Below are 27,384 nucleotides of genomic sequence, written 5' to 3' on the forward strand. Positions count from 1 at the left end.
AGGAAATGGAGATGATGCGAATATGACAGAATTCAATTATCTTAATGGCTCGAGATGGTAAAATTGCCCATGTTAGTAAACAGTAAAAAAACTTAAGCTGTTTACTTGGTGCTCTGCAGGGTTTTAAGCTCCAGTTGAATCTCTTCCAGAGTCCTCACTCCCTGTCCACGAAAATCAAGCTTATCTTCTAAATCCTCAACTTGCTTTTGCAAATCTTGAATTTCTTCGAAAAGCCGATCAGCATTTTCAACTGGTTGCACCAATGTGTCAACTAAATCCTTGTCAGTTTTCACTTGTGCTAAAACACCTAAAACCTGAAAATTTCAGCAATTGTATAACCCAAAACAAGTTAACGGAAAGCACAAAGGGGAAACAGATACTACACTCTCTGGTACAAGGCACTTCTAACAGAACCGCACAGACCAATAAAAATAATTAACTCAGTTTACTTTGTTGAATTTTTGAATTTTTAAAACAATGTTACCGGTGTATCAAATTTACCCTTGTTATTAATAACTTTAAAAAGCCTCCTATCGTTAATTGTCAATAAAAAACAGACATTCATAATATTTAATTAGGCAAACAAGGTCAAGAAATATACTGTTTCCAGTAAAATATAAAATTCCTTAGAAAAAGGACCATCAATTTTTTTCTAAAATATGCTTGCTGCATTAAGCCAGGGGAAGTGCTAAACAAATAATTGATATAAAAACATTTCAGAAAGGAAGTAAACGTTGGAACTCAATCTAATTAAAAGAAATTTCCAGAAAATCTTTAAAAGAACTTATGATCGTTACATCATCAAGAGCCTGAGATTTGTCATCCATCTCATCTTTAAGTTGCTGAAGTTCCTTTTCAGTATTAGGGATGGTCTCCTTGCCAAGTTTAACATATTCTTCGTAAACCATCCTAAGCTTGTCCAGCTGCTGAAAATGAGACTCTGCATTTGAGGATTCCACAGCGAGAACTTTCATATGTTCAGCTGAACTAGCTGCCTTCACTCTTTGCTGTCATTGAAAAAGTGCAATTCAAAACTACATAACGTGCTTGCTCAAAGCCAATAGATAATGTAAATATGTAATAACAGGATTTGAAGTTAAAACCTTCTTGACAAAATTGTCTTCTTCTGGAGAGAAGGGCCGCTCACAGCAAGGGCAAACATGATGAGCTCTGGCAACCCTTTCAAAAGGATCAAACATCTGCCTCATACCATCAGCAATATTATATTTGCTGCAAGCAATCATAAGACAAAGTATTAGTTGATATGGAAACAGCATACCAGTGACAACACAAACACTTTGATATGGTCACAAAAACGACATCAACAATATGGTCTGACACAAATAAACCTTCTTTGTACAAGTCCTTGGAAGACTCTAAAACTTTGAGATAAGAATCAAGTCCAGAACATTGCTGATCCAAAGACTGAAGCTTCGAATCAATAAATCTCTTTCTTGCTGCAAGAAAATCATTTAAATATAAATGGTACAAAACTGTCTTCAGTTATTCAGCATGGTGGAAGAAAGAAACCAAGCTAGGGCAAAGAGGATGCAGCATGAAAAAATAAAAAATATCAAGTGGGCATCATCACCTATTTCAAGAGACACGTACAAAATGCTAAATAAAAGAAAGGCTATTTATATTTACTTCATATTATCATGTTGATATGCATAATAGTAATCTATTGGCATGACAACTAGGCAAGCGCATCCTGTGAACCATTGCAACAACAAGCATGCAGAACTCAAACATTGATTTCCTTCAAAAACTAAATGTTTATACTCAACTTCTTTGAATGATAGACAGCACTTACATTCCAAATCCTTGCGGTGTTTGGATAGGTTACCATTAACTTCTTGTATTTTTATTTGCAACATATTGACTTCCTTCTCAGCATCGCGGTACTTTGCATTCATATCATCAAATTCCGCTCCAACAGCCCTGCACCAGAAAGAAAATTCAATACAAGGTAAATTGTGATTTACTTTGCATTCATACCCAATGTGAGACTTTTTTCACCTATACTTGCAACTCCAACATATCATAAATCTTATCTTGGCTCATCCTCAACTCTCAAAGTGAACTTGGTTCAACCAGTTTTAAACATGAGGAGTGTGTTTGAGATTTCACATCAACTGTACATTTCGCCAACGTAGAGCTTATAAAAGGTTGAACAATTCTCCCCTTATACATTTCCGGATGGAGTTAGGTTCCCAGCCCAAATTCAACAGGTAAGTGCTTACAACTACGAGTAAACATAAAAAAAAAAATAAAAATAAAAAATAAAAGATTTTCCCAACCTTAATGCTTGAGTAATTTCCTTTTTCACATCCTTATCAAGAGGAACCCTCCCTTTCAGCACCTTTCTAATTTTGTCCTTTAGGTCATCAAACCTATAAAATATAATAAACAGAGATGATCGCCAACTTTGAAACATAATTCTAAAGAATAAAAAGTGGAGGGTAAAGAGAATACAAACAAAATGGATTTACATTTTCTTATGTTTCTTTTTTCGATTTTCCAACTCTGCTTTCTTATGAGATAGCATAACTCTGTCCGCTGAATCAGCAGTCATGATATCCTTCTCTGAATTGACAGCCCTAATCTTTTGATCTACACTAAATATCTCATTTTGCATTTGAGGTATAATGGATTCAAATTGTCTTTGAGATAGTTGACTTTCCTTCCTCTCAATCTCCTTTTTCTGCAAACATTACTCAAAAAATATGCTAATCATATTGGTCAGAAGTCCACAAATAGGGTTACAGATTACTAAACAATAACAGAGAGTGGGTGCCTTACCAAATGTCTTTCTCTTTCATCTATGTGAGATAAGTTCACATTAGTCATTTGATGTTCAGATGAATCGAGCTCGTTTTTCTTCTCTTCAATGCGCTTCAGAATGCCATCCTGCAAACATAACGTATTAACATTGTGCAAGTAAGATAAAGACATTTGACAATAAATGTATGTATTGGAATGAAACACCCAACCTTGATCCCTTGCATGGCCTTTATTTTAGCCTCAATATCTTTCCAACGGTCATTAGCATCCATGTAGCAATCCCATGCCATCTCAAGTTCGTTGTCATTTGCTTTCTGCACAAAAGAGGAAAACAGTCACAATCATGCAGTTTTCTTACTTTTGATATGGTGAAAATAATTTTAAAAGTTGGTAAATTTAGCCAACCACATTCTTTAAAAATGAAAATGAATTCACTGAACAGTGAAACGAAGAAAGAAAGAGCCACAGGAGCAGAGACAATATTCTTGCCAAAGGAAAAACCTGTAAAATGGTAAACACCAAGTGTACAAAGCATTCCAATCTCTTTGCATATCCACCAAAAACCCACTACAATACTGCCAATTGAATATACAGAGAAGAAAAAACGACCCTTTATGCAAAATACCAAGTAACAGCAAGAAAACATCACTGAAAATTCCTTAACATCTCATTTGTGAGCCACGTAAAAGTGAACATACACACAAAAACCGGAAAGAGGGAACAGAAAATATCACCTTTTTCTCATCAAGATCTTTCTCAAGATCTGCCAGCCTTGATTTTACACGCCTAGAGAGATTTAAAGCAACCTCATCACTGAAAGGAGAAGTTGGAAGAGACCCTAAACTATATGTAGTAAAAAGATCTTTAATGGAGGAATCATGCTCATTCTTCAAACACATGTGAGCCTGAAGTTCAAAATAGTAACAAAATTACGATAACACAATGCAAAACAAGATGTCAGTATAGGCAGCTTGTGTATCAATTCATTTACTTCTGCTTCAGCTTGTAGTTTGGCAATCTCTTTGATGGTATGACCAATGTTATTCGTGAGGGCAGTACCTTTCTCGGTAGCATCATCCGATTCTCTTTTCAACTTTCTTATCTTTGCTTCTAAAATGGCAATCCTTTCATCAAACTTGGCCTACCATTCCAACAATAACTCATCCGAAAAAGAAAAAGGCATTAGAGACATATATATATATATATATATATATATATATATATATATATATATATATATATATATATATTTCACAGGGCATGTATGTAAATCCATCAGGAAATACAACAATTTAGGAGATACAAAATTCAAAACAGGCTCAATGATGGAAATGCACACACACACACATATATGTATATGTATACCATCTTCAACACTTACCTTCATTCTCCTCATCAAGTGCAGCATGTTGCTTCTCTTGTTGCTTAAGCAGGGTGCTTCGCTGAGCAATTTTAGTTGATACTAGGACCATATTGCAATTACTCCTTTTCTGCCCTTTTCTATACCGCCGTTAAGATATCTTTTCTTAACGGGACACGCTTACCTGGAACCCTTTTCCAGAAAGACTTTCGATACTAGGATCATATTGCAAGTTTTTTATGTTAAAAGTTGTCAAAGTGGAAAGGCAAAGCTTAAGTTCTAAAATAACTAGCTAGACTAAAATATTTTCTGCCCTTTTCTGTACCGCCGTTAAGAATTCTTTTCTTAACGGGACACGCTTACCTGGAACCCTTTCCAGGAAGACTTTCGATACAAGGACCATATTGCAAGTTCTTTATGTTAAAAGTTGTCAAAGTGGAAGGCAAAGCTTAAGTTCTAAAATAACTAGCTAGACTAAAAAATTTTCTGCCCTTTTTTGTACCTCCTTTCTTTTCTTAACGGAACACGCTTACCTGGAACCCTTTCCAGGAAGACTTTCGATACTAGGACCATATTGCAAGTTCTTTATGTTAAAAGTTGTCAAAGTGTAAGGCAAAGCTTAAGTTCTCAAATAACTAGCTAGACTAAAAAATTTTCTGCCCTTTTCTGAACCGCCGTTCTTTTCTTAACGGGAAACGCTTACCTAGAACCCTTGCCAGGAAGACTTTCGATACAAGGACCATATTGCAAGTTCTTTATGTTAAAAGTTGTCAAAGTGGAAGGCAAAGCTTAAGTTCTAAAATAACTAGCTAGACTAAAATATTATCTGCCCTTTTCTGTACCGCCGTTCTTTTCTTAACGGGACACGCTTACTTAGAACCCTTACCAGGAAGACTTTCGATACTAGGACCATATTGCAAGTTCTTTATGTTAAAAGTTGTCAAAGTGGAAGGCAAAGCTTAAGTTCTAAAATAACTAGCTAGACTAAACAATTTTCTGCCCTTTTCTGTACCGCCGTTAAGAATGTTCTTAACAGGACACGCTTACCTGGAACCCTTTCCAGGAAGACTTTCGATACTAGGATCATATTGCAAGTTTTTTATGTTAAAAGATTGCAAAGTGGAAGGCAAAACTTAAGTTCTAAAATAACTAGCTAGACTAAAATATTTTCTGCCCTTTTCTGTACCGCCGTTAAGAATTCTTTTCTTAACGGGACACGCTTACCTGGAACCCTTTTCCAGAAAGACTTTCGATACTAGGACCATATTGCATGTTCTTTATGTTAAAAGTAGTCAAAGTGGAAGGCAAAACTTAAGTTCTAAAATAACTAGCTAGACTAAAAAGTTTTCTGCCCTTTTCTGTACCTCCTTTCTTTTCTTAACGGGACACGCTTACCTGGAACTCTTTCCAGGAAGACTTTCGATACTAGGACCATATTGCAAGTTCTTTATGTTAAAAGTTGTCAAAGTGTAAGGCAAAGCTTAAGTTCTCAAATAACTAGCTAGACTAAAAAATTTTCTGCCCTTTTCTGAACTGCCGTTCTTTTCTTAACGGGAAACGCTTACCTAGAACCCTTGCCAGGAAGACTTTCGATACAAGGACCATATTGCAAGTTCTTTATGTTAAAAGTTGTCAAAGTGGAAGGCAAAGCTTAAGTTCTAAAATAACTAGCTAGACTAAAATATTATCTGCCCTTTTCTGTACCGCCGTTCTTTTCTTAACGGGACACGCTTACTTAGAACCCTTACCAGGAAGACTTTCGATACTAGGACCATATTGCAAGTTCTTTATGTTAAAAGTTGTCAAAGTGGAAGGCAAAGCTTAAGTTCTAAAATAACTAGCTAGACTAAAAAATTTTCTGCCCTTTTCTGTACCGCCGTTAAGAATGTTCTTAACAGGACACGCTTACCTGGAACCCTTTCCAGGAAGACTTTCGATACTAGGATCATATCGCAAGTTTTTTATGTTAAAAGTTTGCAAAGTGGAAGGCAAAACTTAAGTTCTAAAATAACTAGCTAGACTAAAATATTTTCTGCCCTTTTCTGTACCGCCGTTATGAATTCTTTTCTTAACGGGACATGCTTACCTGGAACCCTTTTCTAGAAAGACTTTCGATACTAGGACCATATTGCATGTTCTTTATGTTAAAAGTTGTCAAAGTGGAAGGCAAAGCTTAAGTTCTAAAATAACTAGCTAGACTAAAATATTTTATGCCCTTTTCTGTACCGCCGTTAAGAATTCCTTTCTTAACGGGACACGCTTACCTGGAACTCTTTCCAGGAAGACTTTCGATACTAGGACCATATTGCAGGTTCTTTATGTTAAAAGTTGTCAAAGTAGAAGGCAAAGCTTAAGTTCTAAAATAACTAGCTAGACTAAAATATTTTCTGCCTTTTTCTGTACCGCCGTTAAGAATTCTTTTCTTAACGGGACACGCTTACCTGGAACCCTTTCCAGGAAGACTTTCGATACTAGAACCATATTGCATGTTCTTTATGTTAAAAGTAGTCAAAGTGGAAGGCAAAACTTAAGTTCTAAAATAACTAGCTAGACTAAAAAATTTTCTGCCCTTTTTTGTACCGCCGTTAAGAATTCTTTTCTTAACGGGACACGCTTACCTGGAACCCTTTTCCAGAAAGACTTTCGATACTAGGTTCATATTGCAAGTTTTTTATGTTAAAAGTTGTCAAAGTGGAAGGCGAAACTTAAGTTCTAAAATAACTAGCTAGACTAAAATATTTTCTGCCCTTTTCTGTACCGCCGTTAAGAATTCTTTTCTTAACGGGACACGCTTACCTGGAACCCTTTTCCAGAAAGACTTTCGATACTAGGACCATATTGCATGTTCTTTATGTTAAAAGTAGTCAAAGTGGAAGGCAAAGCTTAAGTTCTAAAACAACTAGCTAGACTAAAAAAATTTCTACCATTTTCTGTACCGCCGTTAATAATTCTATTCTTAACAAAACACGCTTACCTGGAACCCTTTCCAGGAAGACTTTCGATACTAGGACCATATTGCAGGTTCTTTATGTTAAAAGTTGTCAAAGTAGAAGGCAAAGCTTAAGTTCTAAAATAACTAGCTACACTAAAAAATTTTCTGCCCTTTTTTGTACCGCCGTTCTTTTCTTAACGGGACACGCTTACCTAGAACCCTTTCCAGGAAGACTTTCGATACTAGAACCATATTGCATGTTCTTTATGTTAAAAGTTGTCAAAGTGGAAGGCAAAGCTTAAGTTCTAAAATAACTAGCTAGACTAAAAAAATTTCTACCATTTTCTGTACCGCCGTTAATAATTCTATTCTTAACAAAACACGCTTACCTGGAACCCTTTCCAGGAAGACTTTCGATACTAGGACCATATTGCAGGTTCTTTATGTTAAATGTTGTCAAAGTAGAAGGCAAAGCTTAAGTTCTAAAATAACTAGCTAGACTAAAAAATTTTCTGCCCTTTTTTGTACCGCCGTTCTTTTCTTAACGGGACACGCTTACCTAGAACCCTTTCCAGGAAGACTTTCGATACTAGAACCATATTGCATGTTCTTTATGTTAAAAGTTGTCAAAGTGGAAGGCAAAGCTTAAGTTCTAAAATAACTAGCTAGACTAAAAAATTTTATGCCCTTTTCTGTACCGCCGTTAAGAATTCCTTTCTTAACGGGACACGCTTACCTGGAACTCTTTCCAGGAAGACTTTCGATACTAGGACCATAATGCAAGTTCTTTATGTTAAAAGTTGTCAAAGTGGAAGCCAAAGCTTAAGTTCTCAAATAACTAGCTAGACTAAAAAATTTTCTGCCATTTTCTGTAGCCGTTAAGATATCTTTTCTTAACGGGACACGCTTACCTGGAACCCTTTTCCAGAAAGACTTTCGATACTAGGATCATATTGCAAGTTTTTTATGTTAAAAGTTGTCAAAGTGGAAAGGCAAAGCTTAAGTTCTAAAATAACTAGCTAGACTAAAATATTTTCTGCCCTTTTCTGTACCGCCGTTAAGAATTCTTTTCTTAACGGGACACGCTTACCTGGAACCCTTTCCAGGAAGACTTTCGATACTAGAACCATATTGCATGTTCTTTATGTTAAAAGTAGTCAAAGTGGAAGGCAAAACTTAAGTTCTAAAATAACTAGCTAGACTAAAAAATTTTCTGCCCTTTTTTGTACCTCCTTTCTTTTCTTAACGGAACACGCTTACCTGGAACCCTTTCCTGGAAGACTTTCGATACTAGAACCATATTGCATGTTCTTTATGTTAAAAGTAGTCAAAGTGGAAGGCAAAACTTAAGTTCTAAAATAACTAGCTAGACTAAAAAATTTTCTGCCCTTTTTTGTACCTCCTTTCTTTTCTTAACGGAACACGCTTACCTGGAACCCTTTCCAGGAAGACTTTCGATACTAGGACCATATTGCAAGTTCTTTATGTTAAAAGTTGTCAAAGTGTAAGGCAAAGCTTAAGTTCTCAAATAACTAGCTAGACTAAAAAATTTTCTGCCCTTTTCTGAACCGCCGTTCTTTTCTTAACGGGAAACGCTTACCTAGAACCCTTGCCAGGAAGACTTTCGATACAAGGACCATATTGCAAGTTCTTTATGTTAAAAGTTGTCAAAGTGGAAGGCAAAGCTTAAGTTTTAAAATAACTAGCTAGACTAAAATATTATCTGCCCTTTTCTGTACCGCCGTTCTTTTCTTAACGGGACACGCTTACTTAGAACCCTTACCAGGAAGACTTTCGATACTAGGACCATATTGCAAGTTCTTTATGTTAAAAGTTGTCAAAGTGGAAGGCAAAGCTTAAGTTCTAAAATAACTAGCTAGACTAAACAATTTTCTGCCCTTTTCTGTACCGCCGTTAAGAATGTTCTTAACAGGACACGCTTACCTGGAACCCTTTCCAGGAAGACTTTCGATACTAGGATCATATTGCAAGTTTTTTATGTTAAAAGTTTGCAAAGTGGAAGGCAAAACTTAAGTTCTAAAATAACTAGCTAGACTAAAATATTTTCTGCCCTTTTCTGTACCGCCGTTAAGAATTCTTTTCTTAACGGGACACGCTTACCTGGAACCCTTTTCCAGAAAGACTTTCGATACTAGGACCATATTGCATGTTCTTTATGTTAAAAGTAGTCAAAGTGGAAGTCAAAACTTAAGTTCTAAAATAACTAGCTAGACTAAAAAATTTTCTGCCCTTTTCTGTACCGCCGTTAAGAATGTTCTTAACAGGACACGCTTACCTGGAACCCTTTTCAGAAAGACTTTCGATACTAGGATCATATTGCAAGTTTTTTATGTCAAAAGTTGTCAAATGGGAAGGCAAAGCTTAAGTTCTAAAATAACTAGCTAGACTAAAAAATTTTCTGCCCTTTTCTGTACCGCCGTTAAGAATGTTCTTAACAGGACACGCTTACCTGGAACCCTTTCCAGGAAGACTTTCGATACTAGGATCATATTGCAAGTTTTTTATGTTAAAAGTTGTCAAAGTGGAAGGCAAAACTTAAGTTCTAAAATAATTAGCTAGACTAAAATATTTTCTGCCCTTTTCTGTACCGCCGTTAAGAATTCTTTTCTTAACGGGACACGCTTACCTGGAACCCTTTTCCAGAAAGACTTTCGATACTAGGACCATATTGCATGTTCTTTATGTTAAAAGTTGTCAAAGTGGAAGGCAAAGCTTAAGTTCTAAAATAACTAGCTAGACTAAAAAAATTTCTACCATTTTCTGTACCGCCGTTAATAATTCTATTCTTAACAAAACACGCTTACCTGGAACCCTTTCCAGGAAGACTTTCGATACTAGGACCATATTGCAAGTTCTTTATGTTAAAAGTTGTCAAAGTGGAAGGCAAAGCTTAAGTTCTCAAATAACTAGCTAGACTAAAAAATTTTCTGCCCTTTTCTGTACCGCCGTTAAGATATCTTTTCTTAACGGGACACGCTTACCTGGAACCCTTTCCAGGAAGACTTTCGATACTAGAACCATATTGCATGTTCTTTATGTTAAAAGTAGTCAAAGTGGAAGGCAAAACTTAAGTTCTAAAATAACTAGCTAGACTAAAAAATTTTCTGCCCTTTTTTGTACCTCCTTTCTTTTCTTAACGGAACACGCTTACCTGGAACCCTTTCCAGGAAGACTTTCGATACTAGGACCATATTGCAAGTTCTTTATGTTAAAAGTTGTCAAAGTGTAAGGCAAAGCTTAAGTTCTCAAATAACTAGCTAGACTAAAAAATTTTCTGCCCTTTTCTGAACCGCCGTTCTTTTCTTAACGGGAAACGCTTACCTAGAACCCTTGCCAGGAAGACTTTCGATACAAGGACCATATTGCAAGTTCTTTATGTTAAAAGTTGTCAAAGTGGAAGGCAAAGCTTAAGTTCTAAAATAACTAGCTAGACTAAAATATTATCTGCCCTTTTCTGTACGGCCGTTCTTTTCTTAACGGGACACGCTTACTTAGAACCCTTACCAGGAAGACTTTCGATACTAGGACCATATTTCTTTATGTTAAAAGTTGTCAAAGTGGAAGGCAAAGCTTAAGTTCTAAAATAACTAGCTAGACTAAAAAATTTTCTGCCCTTTTCTGTACCGCCGTTAAGAATGTTCTTAACAGGACACGCTTACCTGGAACCCTTTCCAAGAAGACTTTCGATACTAGGATCATATTGCAAGTTTTTTATGGTAAAAGTTGTCAAAGTGGAAGGCAAAGTTTAAGTTCTAAAATAACTAGCTAGACTAAAAAATTTTATGCCCTTTTCTGTACCGCCGTTAAGAATTCCTTTCTTAATGGGACACGCTTACCTGGAACTCTTTCCAGGAAGACTTTCGATACTAGGATCATATTGCATGTTCTTTATGTTAAAAGTTGTCAAAGTGGAAGGCAAAGCTTAAGTTCTAAAATAACTAGCTAGACTAAAAAATTTTCTGCCATTTTTTGTACCGCCGTTCTTTTCTTAACGGGACACGCTTACCTGGAACCCTTTTCCAGAAAAACTTTCGATAATAGAACCATATTGCATGTTCTTTATGTTAAAAGTTGTCAAAGTGGAAGGCAAAGCTTAAGTTCTAAAATAACTAGCTAGACTAAAAAATTTTCTGCCCTTTTCTGTACCGCCGTTAAGAATTCCTTTCTTAACGGGACACGCTTACCTAGAACCCTTTTCCAGAAAGACTTTCGATACTAGGACCATATTGCATGTTCTTTATGTTAAAAGTTGTCAAAGTGGAAGACAAAGCTTAAGTTCTAAAATAACTAGCTAGACTAAAATATTTTCTGCCTTTTTCTGTACCGCCGTTAAGAATTCTTTTCTTAACGGGACACGCTTACCTGGAACCCTTTTCCAGAAAGACTTTCGATACTAGGATCATATTGCAAATTTTTTATGTTAAAAGTTGTCAAAGTGGAAGGCAAAGCTTAAGTTCTAAAATAACTAGCTAGACTAAAATATTTTCTGCATTTTTCTGTACCGCCGTTAAGAATTCTTTTCTTAACGGGACACGCTTACCTGGAACCCTTTTCCAGAAAGACTTTCGATACTAGGATCATATTGCAAATTTTTTATGTTAAAAGTTGTCAAAGTGGAAGGCAAAGCTTAAGTTCTAAAATAACTAGCTAGACTAAAATATTTTCTGCCCTTTTCTGTACCGCCGTTAAGAATTCTTTTCTTAACGGGACACGCTTACCTGGAACCCTTTTCCAGAAAGACTTTCGATACTAGGATCATATTGCAAGTTTTTTATGTTAAAAGTTGTCAAAGTGGAAGGCGAAACTTAAGTTCTAAAATAACTAGCTAGACTAAAATATTTTCTGCCCTTTTCTGTACCGCCGTTAAGAATTCTTTTCTTAACGGGACACGCTTACCTGGAACCCTTTTCCAGAAAGACTTTCGATACTGGAACCATATTGCATGTTCTTTATGTTAAAAGTTGTCAAAGTGGAAGGCAAAGCTTAAGTTCTAAAATAACTAGCTAGACGAAAAAAATTTCTACCCTTTTCTGTACCGCCGTTAAGAATTCTATTCTTAACAGGACACGCTTACCTGGAACCCTTTCCAGGAAGACTTTCGATACTATGACCATATTGCAGGTTCTTTATGTTAAAAGTTGTCAAAGTAGAAGGCAAAGCTTAAGTTCTAAAATAACTAGCTAGACGAAAAAAATTTCTACCCTTTTCTGTACCGCCGTTAAGAATTTTATTCTTAACAGGACACGCTTACCTGGAACCCTTTCCAGAAAGACTTTCGATACTATGACCATATTGCAGGTTCTTTATGTTAAAAGTTGTCAGAGTGGAAGGCAAAGCTTAAGTTCTAAAATAACTAACCAGACTAAAAAAATTTCTACCCTTTTCTGTACCGCCGTTAAGAATTCATTTCTTAACGGGACACGCTTACCTGAAACTCTTTCCAGGAAGACTTTCGATACTAAGATCATATTGCAAGTTTTTTATGTTAAATGTTCTCAAAGTGGAAGGCAAAGCTTAAGTTCTAAAATAACTAGCTAGACTAAAATATTTTCTGCCCTTTTCTGTACCGCCGTTAAGAATTCTTTTCTTAACGGGACACGCTTACCTGGAACCCTTTTTCCAGAAAGACTTTCGATACTAGGACCATATTGCATGTTCTTTATGTTAAAAGTTGTCAAAGTGGAAGGCAAAGCTTAAGTTCAAAAATAACTAGCTAGACTAAAAAAATTTCTACCATTTTCTGTACCACCGTTAAGAATTCCTTTCTTAACAGAACACGCTTACCTGGAACCCTTTCTAGGAAGCCTTTCGATACTAGGACCATATTGCAGGTTCTTTATGTTAAAAGTTGTCAAAGTAGAAGGCAAAGCTTAAGTTCTAAAATAATTAGCTAGACTAAAATATTTTCTGCCTTTTTCTGTACCGCCGTTAAGAATTCTTTTCTTAACGGGACACGCTTACCTGGAACCCTTTTCCAGAAAGATTTTCGATACTGGAACCATATTGCATGTTCTTTATGTTAAAAGTTGTCAAAGTGGAAGGCAAAGCTTAAGTTCTAAAATAACTAGCTAGACTAAAATATTTTCTGCCCTTTTCTGTACCGCTGTTAAGAATTCTTTTTTTAACGAGACACGCTTACCTAGATTACTTTCGAAGAAGACTTTCGATACTAGGACCATATTGAAAGTTCTTTACGTTAAAAGTTGTCAAAGTGGAAGGCAAAGCTTAAGTTCTAAAATAACTAGCTAGACTAAAAAATTTTCTACCCTTTTCTGTACCGCCGTTAAGAATGTTCTTAACAGGACACGCTTACCTGGAACCCTTTCCAGGAAGACTTTCGATACTAGGATCATATTGCAAGTTTTTTATGTTAAAAGTTGTCAAAGTAGAAGGCAAAGCTGAAGTTCTAAAATAACTAGCTAGACGAAAAAAATTTCTACCCTTTTCTGTACCGCCGTTAAGAATTCCTTTCTTAACAGGACACGCTTACCTGGAACCCTTTCTAGGAAGCCTTTCGATACTAGGACCATATTGCATGTTCTTTATGTTAAAAGTTGTCAAAGTGGAAGGCAAAGCTTAAGTTCTAAAATAATTAGCTAGACTAAAATATTTTCTGTCCTTTTCTGTATCGCCGTTAAGAATTCTTTTTTTAACAAGACACTTACCTTCGATACTATGACCATATTGCAGGTTCTTTATGTTAAAAGTTGTCAAAGTAGAAGGCAAAGCTTAAGTTTTAAAATAACTAGCTAGACTAAAAAATTTTTTGCCCTTTTTTGTACCGTCGTTCTTTTCTTAACGGGACACGCTTACCTAGAACCCTTTACAGGAAGACTTTCGATACTAGGATCATATTTCAAGTTTTTTATGTTAAAAGTTGTCAAAGTGGAAGACAAAGCTTAAGTTCTAAAATAACTAGCTAGACTAAAAAAATTTCTGCCCTTTTTTGTACCGTCGTTAAGAATTCTTTTCTTAACGGGACACTCTTACCTGAAATCCTTTTCAGAAAAACTTTCGATACTAGGAACATATTGCAAGTTCTTTATATTAAAAGTTGTCAAAGTGAAAGACAAAGCTTAAGTTCTAAAATAACTAACTAGACTAAAAAATCATAGATTTGTTTTTTACTTCACGGAATGATTGAGAATAGCCCAAAAAAGAAAAAGGCAGTAGGGCAAAAGGACCAACTAAAGCAAAATAAAATTTTGATCCTCCATACAATAATTTGTCCTTGCATAAAAATGAAATGGTTATTTTTTTTCCTTCTATTGGAAATAGAAGAGAACAGTGTCATATAAATGGGGCACAACAGGTACTATACAAGTAGTGGAAATGTGCTCGAATAAAATAGAACAAAAAAGTATATGTTTTCAAACACTTTAACAGGTCGCATTAACTTACAATTGAGAGAAGGCAATAGAATTAGCGGTTTTGTAGGGTTGACAATTGTTAGAATAAAGAGCGAAAGAGCAAACTTTATTTAATTATTATTGTTGTTGTTAACATTTACAGAGTTGGGTGATATCTAGGAAGAGAAAAGAGACCTTATAAGCTTGTAAGTCTTTATCTCTTGAGCCTGCTCCTTGTGAAGTTTCTTTATAACTTCCAATGCCTTGGTGTATCTGTACATTGAGTGGGAAGCATATGCGTACGACATGTATTAGAATATGTTGAGTGAAAAAAAAAAAAAAAAAACAGCGGGAGAGAGTGGAGAAAGGGAAGGAAAGATACCGAGTTGCGGAAAAGATGTCGTCAAACTTCTTCTTTAAGGTGGAAGGATCCTGTAGAGGCCAGTTGGCTTCATCTTGGTGAACGAATATAACGTTTTCGAGAATGGCCTTGGAAACACCCATGAGCGCAGGAATCTCTCTATCCATGTCAGCGCATCGATAGCTGAGGCAAACTTTCTGACAGAGAAGAGAAGATGGGTTAATGGGAAGAGAGTGAAGAAGTAAAAGAAAGTCAAGAAGTGTAATACCTCTCCCGTGTGAGGATTAATGGTCTGAAGCACACTCTCAATAGCCTTGTATTCCATTTTAGAGGCCTTTTGCGTAAGCTGAAAGGACCTGACGCAGACCACGTCTTTACCCGCGGCCGTCTTGAATCGGAGCTTAATCTGTCCCTTGGTTTCGGTTTCCCCGGCGACCTTCCCAGATAAAAGAAACAATGGATTAATCGAATACTTAGTTAAAAAGAGAGTAAGACTTGGGTTATAGATTACCTTGGGGTCGTGGATGAAACTGTGGCCAGACCTGGCGTTAGGAGGCAACTCGCCGGAGCAAGAAAGCTTCAAACACTCGATGATGGTCTGCAGAAGGAGAAAAGATTGCATTCTGGAAAGAAAAAACAAGAAAGAGAAAGATAAAGAAAAAAATAAATGGATGGATTGATCGTACGGTCTTGCCGGCACCGTTGGGACCAACGATTAGGGTTAAGGGCTTGAAGAAGGTGATGACGTTCTTGTTCTCCGGGTCGAAACTCCGGATGCCCTTGATCAGCATTTTATCAACGGTGCTCATTTTCTCCCTCCTTTGCTCACTCACTCACTCTCGTCTTCTACTCATTCCATGTAAACTACCCTCTGCACCTTTCTTCTCGCCTCTTTAATTCAATTCAAATTTCAAACCTCCTTTGTGCCCTTCTATTCCTTAATTTCTTTTTATACCCTTCCTTTACCGCCTTTCTCTTGCTCTCAACATTTTTTTTTTTCGACACCTTAACATATTAAATTTAAACTATTTCACTTTTTTGTTTTATATTTAAATAATGAAATTTAAATTATTACATTTTAATTTCTTTAATTTAAATATATTATTTTAATTATCATTTGATATCTATCTATATATGTATATAACAATGAAAGAGATTTTCTCTTTTGTCTCCACATTTTATAATATCAATTCTATCATTTATAATATCATTATTTATTAAATTTTTTAAAATTAATGGTTATATTTATCTATTTTCTATAAAACTGATTATCTTTTTCTTTTTTTTTAATTTCTCAGCAATTAATTTTTCTATTCATTTCACTTTATTTAACATTTCACTTCATTTGTAATAAATATAAATTTATTTTATATATTAACTTAATAACGTTACATTATTATCACCTACTAAGATATTATCAATTCATATTTAAAATATGCGTAAATTGCAGTGATAGCACACGTGTATGTACGCTAGTATTAATAATATAAATAATTTCTTTTAAGTTAGTTAATATTGATTGATGTTATTTTTTTCTCGACGTTTTAAAATTATTTCTGTTAATTAACATTGACAACGTATTTTATTGATTAGTATTTGTTGAGATTGTTTTCATTGATGTTTACATTGTTATTTAAGCTAAAATCAATTGATTTATTTCATCGCATTAGCTGAAATATTTTTCTATTACTATTAGAAAAAAAAAAACACTGCACACATTGATAAAAAACAAATTTGATCTTGTAAAAAAATATTAATTTTACTTTTTTTACTTATCTTAATTTGATTTTTATTTTGAAAATTTCAATACAATTAAAGTCTTATCTATTTTTTAATGTTAATATTGTAGTAATAGTATTAGACAAAATTTCAAAAGTAAAAACTAAATTAAGACAAATAAAAATTATATCAAATTAATATTTTTTTATAAAAATATAAATTGAAGACATAATTTAACCGAAAAACGACTACAACGTTGAAAAAAAAAATCCATATTCGTCAAAAATAACTTTTTCGACATTAGACAAAAAGTTTTCGAATGATATCGAACGAAAAATAATAATATTGGTCATGATTAACATTAGAAAGAAAATAATTACTACTATGGTAATTTGATAAAAGTTTTACATGTATTTAAATGTTATAATATACGTATAAACAATTAAATTTTAATTTACTTATTAAAATTAAATGTAAATACCTAAAAATACTAATGATTATAATTAAAATAATTTCACACACGCATAATAGCTAAGTATTTCATTTCTTTGTATTTGAATTAAAATAAGAATGTTAAGAAAATTATTCATATTCTGTTAGATTAAAATTGAAAGTATATTATCAAAACAAAGACGTATAATTGAAGGACAAAAATAAAATTTGAGTTCTTGTATCAAATATTCATATTAATAAATACTAGTATGTATTTATTTTTTTTAATCGTGATCATTGATGTAATGATACCTTATAAAAGTTTCGATTAAATATATTTTTGATCTCTTAATTTTTAGTAAATTTTGAACTAATTTAGTCATTCATTTTTTAAATATGCAAATTTAATTATTTTAATCAAATATTGTTAGGTTTATTTGATATTTCGTACGCATTTCAATATTGTATTTGAGTTTTTTATACTGTTTGACAAATATTTGCTTTAATGTTAAGTCAAATATTATTATGAAACGTGAAATGTAAAATAAATTTAACAAAATTTAATTAAAATGACTAAATTCACGTATTTCGAAAGAAAAATGATTAAATTATTCCAAAATTTCGAAATTGACTAATTATAAAATTCACTTAAAGTTAAGGTAAAAAAAAACATATTTAACCCTCAAAATTTTTGTTGTCTAGATAAATAAATTAGTGTTTTTTGGGAAGGACAAATAAATGTTTTTTTCTTATTTTTTTATTTCTCAACAATTAATTTTTCTATTCATTTGACTTTACTTTTAACATTTCACTTCATTTGTAATAAATATAAATTTATTTTATATATTAACTTAATAACATTACACTATTATCACCTACTAAGATACTATCATTCATATTTAAAAGATGCGTATACTGCGTGATAACGCACGTGTGTGTACGCTAGTATTAATATTATAAATAATTTCTTTTAAGTTAGTTAATATTGATTGATGTTATCTTTTTCTAATGTTTTAAAATTATTTCTGTTAATTAAAATTGTCAAAGTATTTTATTGATTAGTGTTTGTTGAGATTGTTTTCGATTGATCTTTACATTTATTTAAGCTAAAATCAATTGATTTATTTCATCATATTAGCTGAAATATTTTTCTATTACTATTAGAAAAAAAATCACTGCATACATTGATGAAAAACAAATTTGATCTTGTAAAAAAAATTGATTTTACTTTTTTTATTTATCTTAATTTGATTTTTATTTTGAAAAATTTAATACAATTAAAGTCTTATCTATTTTTTAATGTTAATATTGTAGTAATAGTATTAGACAAAAATTCAAAAGTAAAAACTAAATTAAGACAAATAAAAAAATATATCAAATTAATATTTTTTTATAAAAATATAAATCGAAGACATAATTTAACCGAAAAACAACTACGACGATTGAAAAAAAAAATCCACATTCGTCAAAAATAACTTTTTCGACATTAGACAAAAAGTTTTCGACTGATATTGAACAAAAAATATTAATATTGGTCATGATTAACATTAGTTAGAAAATAATTACTACTATGGTAATTTGATAAAAGTTTTACATGTATTTAAATGTTATAATATACGTATAAATAATTAAATTTTAATTTACTTATTAAAATTAAATGTAAATACCTATAAATACTAATGAATATAATTAAAATAATTTCACACAAGCATAATAGCTAAGTATTTCATTTCTTTGTATTTGAATTAAAATAAGAATGTTAAGAAAATTATTCATATTTTGTTATATTAAAAGTGAAAGTATATTATCAAAACAAAGACATATAATTGAAGGACGACAAAAATAAAATTTGAGTTCTTGTATCAAATATTCATATTAATGAATACGAGTATGTATTTTTTTTTTTTCTAGTCGTGATCATCGATATAATGATACCTTATAAAAGTTTCGGTTAAATATATTTTTAATCTCTTAATTTTTAGTAAATTTTGAATCAATTTAGTCATTTATCTTTTGAAATATGTAGATTTAATTATTTTAATCAAATATTGTTAAGTTTATTTGATGTTTCGTACACATTTCAATATTGTATTTGAATTGTTTATACTGTTTGACAAATATTTGTTTTAATGTTAAGTCAAATACTGTTATGAAACGTGAAATGTAAAATAAATTTAACAAAATTTAATTAAAATGACTAAATTCATGTATTTCGAAAGATAAATGATTAAATTAGTCCAAAATTTTGAAATTAACTAATTATAAAATTCACTTAAGTTAAGATAAAAAAAAAACATATTTAACCATTCCCTTGACACCTTCTCTTTTTCCTTTCTTTCTAACGCTTCTGCCAATCCAACCTGCACCCACTTTGGGATTCAACTCCACGCCCTCATTTTCAAGGTTGGGTTTCAGTTTCATGTGTACGTGCAAACTGGGCTGTTGCAAATGTACTCAAGTTCGGGTCTTTTAGTTGAAGCCGCACAAGTGTTCTACCAAATGCCGCGCAGAAGCTTAGTCACTTGGAATGTTTTTCTCACTGGTTTGATTAAATGGGAGGAGGTTAAACTTGCACTTTCTGTGTTTAATCAGATGCCTTCTCGGAGTGTAGTGTCGTGGACCCTTGTTATTGATGGATACACACGCAGGAATTAGTCCATCAAAGCTTTAACTTTGTTTAGGGAAATGATCGAAGTTGATGGTATAGAACCTACTCAAGTTACTCTTTTGACCATTTTTCCTGCTATTGTGAATATTGGGTGTATTAAGATATGTCAATCAGCTCATGGATATGCGGAGAAGAGAGGGTTCAATTCCTCTGACATACGCATTACCAATGCATTAATTGATTTGTATGCAAAGTGTGGATGCATAGCAAGTGTGAATAGATTCTTGCAGGAGTTACCTGATCAGAGGAAGAATTTGGTATCATGGACTTCAACAATCTCTGGTTTTGCAATGAATGGGATGGGGAGGGAAGCTCTGGAGACTTTTGAAAACATGGAGAAGGCTGGACTTAGGCCAAACCGTGTGACATTCCTTAGTGTTTTGAGTGCCTGTAGTCATGGAGGATTGGTTGAAGAAGGCCTCAATTTTTTTGTTAAAATGGTAAAGGATTGTGAATTTGTGCCAGATATCAAACACTACGGTTGGGTGATAGATATGCTGGGGAGGGCTGGGAGGTTAGAAGAAGAAGAAAAGGTTGCTTCAGAGGTACCTCATAAGGTTGCCAATGCTGTGATGTGGAGAACGTTGCTGGGTGCTTGCAGTGTTCATAATAATGTTAAAATTGGTCAGAGGGTGACCAGAAAAGTACTAGAGATGGAGAGAGGACACAGTGGGGATTATGTTCTTATGTCCAATATTCTTGTTGGTGTTGGGAGATTTAAGGACGCTCAAAGGTTGAGAGATATGGTAGATAAAAGAATTGCATTTAAACTTCCTGGCTATAGTATAGTTTAAATGATATACAAGCGTCTATTCTAAGCTCGTTTACTCAAATTGTCGTAATTTTTGTCCTCAATTGCACCTAGGAACTTGCAATACAATGTCATTGAGCACCAAACCTGTATATCATACACAGAAAAGTGTTAACCTTTGCCATGCAAAAAAAAACGATTAACATACATGAGATGATCTATTCACAAAAGTTACGAGTATTTAATTTAACGCCTTTATTCCTAACGTCTGAGGTTATAAGTTAAATTAATGAGGATCATGGCCCTGTTCTATTATTTCTATGTTGTTAACATGACAGTCACAGCATTAGACTATGAATTTTATTTAGCGGACTATTGGATGAAAAAAGAAACGGAAATTATATTTAGACATATATTTTGAACTTATTTTTGACATAGTGACGTGTCAATCAATTTTCTTATTTAAAAATTTGTTTTATTTTATTTTTTTAAAATTGAAACACGTGTGGGAGAAGATGGGGAAGAGGTTCAGCAAAGAGAACCCATGGTTTTCTCATTTGGAAGAGAGCACTGCAACTTGAGAGAAGAGAGAAGCAATGCCTCGCGACGTCATCGAGCAGAGAAGTAGGGTCTGAGGTTTGGGTTCTCAACGGCGATGGATGGTGGTTCGTTTTGACTTTGTTCTTTGTTTCACTCTCACAATTGCCAATGATTCATTTTCGTTCAAATACCATACGTGATTGAAATGTTTGTGGTTAGTTGTTTTGTGGGTGAGTTGTAGGGCTTCTCCATTCTATCGTTGCTGTTGGTGTAGATATCATTTAGGATTTAGGTTTTTTCTCTGAGTTGAAGATGACAACACTAGAACCACTCTTAACGAAAAAAATATGATAACAAGAGTCACACAATGTGGGGATTTATGTGCAAATAGGTGGGGAGTTGTGTTGGAGTTTTTGTACAAATACTGGACAGTTCTGCAAGTATGAGACATCATGTTCAATGTACCTAATATGAATCATAAAATGACATTGAAGTCCTCATGAAGAACTAAAAAGTCTATTAGACCCAATCTTAATGAAAAAATATGACAGCGGGAGTCACTAACATGTGGGGAGCCATGTTCAAATAAGTAGGGAGGTGCATTGAGGTTTTTGTACAAATACTAGACAATATGTAAATATGAGACAACAACTTTAATATACCTAATGTCAACCACAAAAATCACATTGCAATCCTCATGAAGAACAGAAAGCTTCATTGGACCCAATCTTAACGAAAAAAAACATGACAGCAGGAGTCACAGACATGTGGGGAACCATGTGCAAATAAGTGGGGAGTTACGTTGAGTTTTTTGTACAAATACTGGACAATTATGTATTTATGAAATAACATGTTCAATGTTCCTAATATGGACCACAAAAATGACATTGCAGTCTACATGAAAAACAAAAAAGTTTGTTGGACCCAGTCTTAACGAAAAAAATATGATAGAGGGAATCATAAACATGTGGGGAACCATGTGCAAAGAAGTGGAGAGTTGCGTTGGGATTTTAATACAAATACTAGACAATTATGTAAGTATGAGACGACATGTTCAATGTATATAATATGAACTAAAAAAGTGACATTGCAGTCTTCATGAAGAAAAAAAAAAGAGTTTGTTGAATCCAATCTTAATGGAAAAAAAATATGACAACAGGAGTCACAAATGTGGGGAGCCATGCGCAAAAAAGTGGGGAGTTGCATTGAATATTTTGTACGAATACTGGACAATTATGTAATTATGAGACAATATGTTCAATGTAGTTAATATGGATAACAAAAATGACATTGTAGTCCTCATGAAGAACAAAAAAATTTATTGGACCTAATCTTAACAAAATAAAAAGACAGCACGAGTCACACACATGTGGGGAACCATGTGCAAATAAGTGGGGAGTTATGTTAAATTTTGTGTACATGGTTCCCCACATGTGTGTGACTCCTGCTGTCATATTTTTTTTCGTTAAGATTGGGTCCAATGAAGCTTTTTGTTCTTCATGAGGATTGCAATGTGATTTTTATGGTTGACAGAACTGTCCAGTATTTGTACAAAAACTCCAACACAACTCCCCACCTATTTGCACATAAATCCCCACATTGTGTGACTCATGCTGTCATATTTTTTTTCCGTTAAGAGTGGTTCTAGTGTCGTCATCTTCAACTCAGAAAAAACCTAAATCCTAAATGATATCTACACCAACAACAACGATAGAATGGAGAAGCCCTACAACTCACCCACAAAACAACTAACCACAAACATTTCAATCATGTATGGTATTTGAACGAAAATGAATCATTGGCGATTGTGAGAGTGAAACAAAGAACAAAGTCAAAACGAACCACCACCCATCGTCGTTGAGAACCCAAACCTCAGACCCTACTTCTCTATTCGATGACGTCGCGAGGCATTGCTTCTCTCTTCTCTCAAGTTGTAGTGCTCTCTTCCAAATGAGAAAACTATGGGTTCTCTTTGTTGAACCTGTTCTCCATCTTCTTCCACACGTGTTTTAATTTTAAAAAAGTAAAATAAAACAAATTTTTAAATAAGAAAATTGATTGACACGTCACTATGTCAAAAATAAATTCAAAATATATGTCCAAATATCATTTTCGTATATATATATATATATATATATATATATATATATATATATATATATATATATATATATATATATATATGGGATGATAACTCGATTACGTGTATGTTTATTTCATCTTAGGCATATTCTTCTTTTATAACTCATATAACAAAAACATAAAGAGTGACATTTTTCCTGTCAAGTATAATAGTGATACGTGTAAGTTTATTTTTTTCTGTGATAATAAAAAATAATAAAATTATAATTAAAAAAAAATATATATATATATATATATATATATATATATATAATTATGTCATTTTTATTTACTTTTAAATAACTTTTCTTAGAAAATAGTTAAAACTAAAAAATTCAAATGAAAAAACGATTAGATTCTAAAATTGATACATTGAATCCTTTATATAATAGTTTAGATATCTTCCCTTCTTATTTTTTTAAAATAGCATTTATATTTTTTTAAATAGTTTTATTTTTTTATTATTAATGAAATAATACTCGTATTAGTACATTACATATGCATTTTTTACTCTATACATGTATTTTATTAAAAAAAGTTAAAATTAAAAACGGATTAAGCGGTGTACAGTTGATGTATATTCAAAATTTATTTATGCAATGAATGAGATTTTTTTAAATTGATTTGAAGGTATTTATTATTTAAAATGGCAAAAGACGAATGATTTGAATCTGATTAAAGTGTTAATTTATGTGGATTTGAGAAAAAAAGAAAATGAAGGAATAGAGAGATTTTGTTATTTTTCCATCATCTCTCTTATGTAAAGATTTGAAGGTGATTTATGTAAGATTATCTTAATGTCCTTATATAAAATTATTATTCTCTATTTTGTTGTTATTGTGGATTAACATTAATTAATAAATTATATTATTTGTAAATATCAATTATATTATACAATTGTTATTAATTTATGGATAATATATATTGAGTTTCTGATAAACGATCTGTGATGGGTTGGATTGTTTAATGAAAAGTCTGTGATAGACTTAAGTATTCAAGAACTTGTTGAGATGTCCTTGGTCTCTACTGGTAAGGATATAAAATTGATATCCCATTAATCAGTTTTATGAGATGACATAATAACATTTTTTGTAAGATACATTCTCATAACCTCCTACTAGCAAAGAGAGCATTATTGTCTCACCTAAATAATTTTTAATTATCCATTGATTTTATTTGGAAGATCGGGTACCACTTTTCAATATCTATATTGTGTTCCTAATTACTGATCATGTACGCTTTCGTATTTTACTATTGTATTAGGAACTGCTCTTACTATTTGAAAATAATTGTTTATATAGATGATTTGATGCTTCTGATAATTTATTTAAGATTCATAATCTAACAGATTTATGTAAGATTATCTTAATGTTCTTATAACTGTTTACCAAAACAAATTTAAATAGGTATATATATTTTATTTTATTATATTTTTATTTAAAAAATATTTCCAATTTATTCATTAAATATTTTTTATAAAATAAATTTAACTCATTTAAATATAATTTTAGATTACTTTTAAAATCAAGGAGAATTTAATAATTTTATCTTTTTAAAAGTTAAACTTAATTTATAATTTATAACATCAATCAAATCATCGACAAATTTTATTTTAAATTCACTCAAATTTTCACCTTCAAATATCTTATGATGTGGAATGAAAGGTACATATTTTCATGTTCCTTTTCAGTCATTTGAGAGCGGGAGAATAAATGGATTTGCGAGAAACACACGTTTTATAATATTTACATCAACGAGAAATTTGAAAGTGATAGTATTGTAATGGCCAAATTACCTCTGATTCAAATGACCAAATTGCACGTAATTTTGTAGGTGGTAACAATGAAGGTGGTGTTGGCTTGGTTCAGTGCTATTATACGAGGATAATACATAATATTAATAATAATTATGATGATAAATAATAATAATAATAATAATAATAATAAATAAAAATAATAGTAATTATTAGGGAGCAAAGTAATCTTATATTTTAATCTATTAAAATATCATTTTTAATATATCACATTAATTAAATTACTTATAAATTTTATTTTCAAATTAACTCAGTATCATTTCTAAATCTCTTAAAAAAATAATAAGCAATTCACTCTTAAATTTATTCAATCCTATTCATTTCTTCTCCTTTAAATTCATATACTCAAGTAAACACACCTTCTAAATGTGTTATTTTGGGAGAAATTACTCTTAAAAGGTGATAGAGAATGCCGATTTGATAAATTTATTGTGTTCCTTTCTGAAAGCAAGACAATACGCTGATTTGCATGATCTCTTTCTATATGATATCCTTAGTCGAATATGAGATTCGACAGTAATTGTAAATATTTTACCAATACATTATTATTATTTTATTACAAAATACAACTGCACTACTCTCATAACACTGCATTTTCATCACAACATACAACTGCACTTTCAAATCAAATATATTATAATATTTATTTATTTTAATTAATAAATATTATTAATAATTTTACTCATAATAACAAAAATTCAAAATATAATTACAATTTATTATTTTATACCACTTTTAACATCAATGACAATAAAATAATATTACTTTTTCAGTTATTAATTTTTTTTTATTAGTCACATTAATTAAACCCTTCCAAAATTTACTCTCTAATCCACTTCAAATATAACTATTAAAAAAATTAATAGAATTTTCATCATCAAATCCACCGAAATAAATTATTTCCTTCTCTCTTCAATCATTTCTTAAAAAAAAAAAACACACCCTTAAAATGAACATAGAAACTTTAACTTCTAATATACTCTATTTTATCATTTTCCTTTCCTTTAAATGAACAATATTTACATGTCAACATACCCTAAATAGAATGACAATTAAGCAAAATAATAAGCTAAAAAATTACAAAGCTTCATATTAAAGTTAACTTCTTAAAAGTAAAATATTTAAAAAATGTTTAAAAAATAAAAATAAGTGATTTAAATAAATTAAAGGAAGATTTTTTTAAAGAAAATAAATCATATATATCATCTTAATTTACTATTGTTTTTATAAGTCTATGTTAAACTGTAAATCTCGTGCATTAATGATTAATGATTATGAACTAAAATATCTTTGACTACTTTTTCTATGATAAACAATAAATGCAAATGTACTTATCGTGGATTAATTATTCTAAACTAAAATATCTTTGATTACTTTTTCTATTACAAATAATAAATGCAGTTAATTATTAAATAAAACTTTTTCTATTTCATTTGGGTACGAGAAAATAAGTAGAGTTAGGATGTTAGCGGGCGGTTAGGTAAGGAAAAAAATAGAATTTTAATTAGCAGGTAATTTTTTTGGGTAATAATTTTTTATAAAATTGCTAAGTAAAAATTATAGTAGCTTTACAATTAAGTTTGTATTATTTATAACATGCAATCATGTCATTAACATGATAACATGCGAGATGCATGACATTTATTTAATAATAGAGTAATTTGATATGCAAATCTAATAATTATTTTAATTTATCCAATTAAAGATATTAATTGATAAATTAAAAGCTTATAAAATACTTATACAATTAAATATGGTCTAAATATTTATTTATAAGTATATATATATATATATATATATATATATATATATATATATATATATATATATATATATATATATATATATATATATATATATATATATATATATATATTATAAAAAAAATTATAAAAAAATTTGAAAGTAATCTAAAAAAATAAAAATATTAACAAATTTTAAAAAAATAGCTGGTCACCCCGCCAACCCGTCCTATGGCGTGGCAAGCTGCAGATTCTAACCCGTTTTCTACTAACAAACTAGCTTGGTCCACTCAATTTTTGGCAAGTGAAGAATAGAACGATTTATATTAGGTTGGACAGTCAAAACAGGCCAGACAAACCTGTTTTATCACCCATAATTTTGTCCTCTTTGATTTATTCACAATTTCACTAGTTCTTACTAAATCTCTAAAAGTCAGGACTTATCTGATTTTGGTAACAATGAGACAAAAAAAATTTCTTTTTATATCCATTATTCAAAATAAATATGTGTATGAAATAAAGTTTTACCGTCTTTCAATTTTGTTTTACACCTTTTAAGAAAATGAAAAATAATTTTTTGAGAATTTGTTTTACAAACTTGACAAAGTTTTTATATGTAAAATTAAATTAATTTTTTTTATTTTTTGATCAAAATAAAATTATAAAATAGTACTTTTTTTTTTATCTTTCTAAAAATAAAGTAGTTTGTCAAATTGTTAAAATTTTGTTTGTGAAAATATCATACCCTAAGAAAATTTCAATCTTTCATATATTATTATATCGTAAAATAA

The 27,384-nt window shown here is 31.7% G+C and overlaps 1 protein-coding gene and 1 pseudogene across 3 annotated transcripts; one reads left to right on the plus strand and one right to left on the minus strand.

Annotated features, from left to right (window-relative positions):
* Positions 1–811: 811 nt before the first annotated feature.
* Positions 812–15,724, minus strand: LOC114188192 (DNA repair protein RAD50-like). 3 transcript variants are annotated; one of them, XM_028076747.2, is made up of 14 exons: positions 15,494–15,724; positions 15,319–15,405; positions 15,076–15,243; positions 14,829–15,004; positions 14,642–14,719; positions 3,519–3,570; positions 2,994–3,098; positions 2,803–2,910; positions 2,493–2,704; positions 2,301–2,393; positions 1,814–1,941; positions 1,350–1,457; positions 1,104–1,230; positions 812–1,007 (listed from the first exon to the last, which is right to left on the minus strand). In XM_028076747.2, the coding sequence occupies exons 1-13, from the start codon at positions 15,614–15,616 to the stop codon at positions 1,205–1,207; spliced, it is 1,464 nt and encodes a 487-aa protein (XP_027932548.1). In that variant the 5' UTR covers positions 15,617–15,724; the 3' UTR covers positions 812–1,007; positions 1,104–1,204. The 3 variants fall into 3 exon arrangements, with proteins under 3 accessions (XP_027932548.1, XP_027932550.1, XP_085531428.1); XM_028076749.2 differs by lacking the exon at positions 1,350–1,457; XM_085675302.1 differs by lacking the exons at positions 15,076–15,243; positions 15,319–15,405; positions 15,494–15,724 and adding an exon at positions 3,776–3,925 and having other exon boundaries at positions 3,519–3,689; positions 4,166–14,719; positions 14,829–14,912.
* Positions 15,725–19,259: 3,535 nt separating this feature from the next.
* Positions 19,260–20,607, plus strand: LOC114188638 (pentatricopeptide repeat-containing protein At1g09220, mitochondrial-like; annotated as a pseudogene).
* Positions 20,608–27,384: the final 6,777 nt, after the last annotated feature.

The sequence above is a fragment of the Vigna unguiculata genome, chromosome 6 (genome assembly GCF_037176805.1).
Source record: "Vigna unguiculata cultivar grain cowpea cultivar isolate G323 ecotype 2 chromosome 6, ASM3717680v1, whole genome shotgun sequence".
In the NCBI taxonomy this organism is placed as follows: domain Eukaryota; kingdom Viridiplantae; phylum Streptophyta; class Magnoliopsida; order Fabales; family Fabaceae; genus Vigna; species Vigna unguiculata.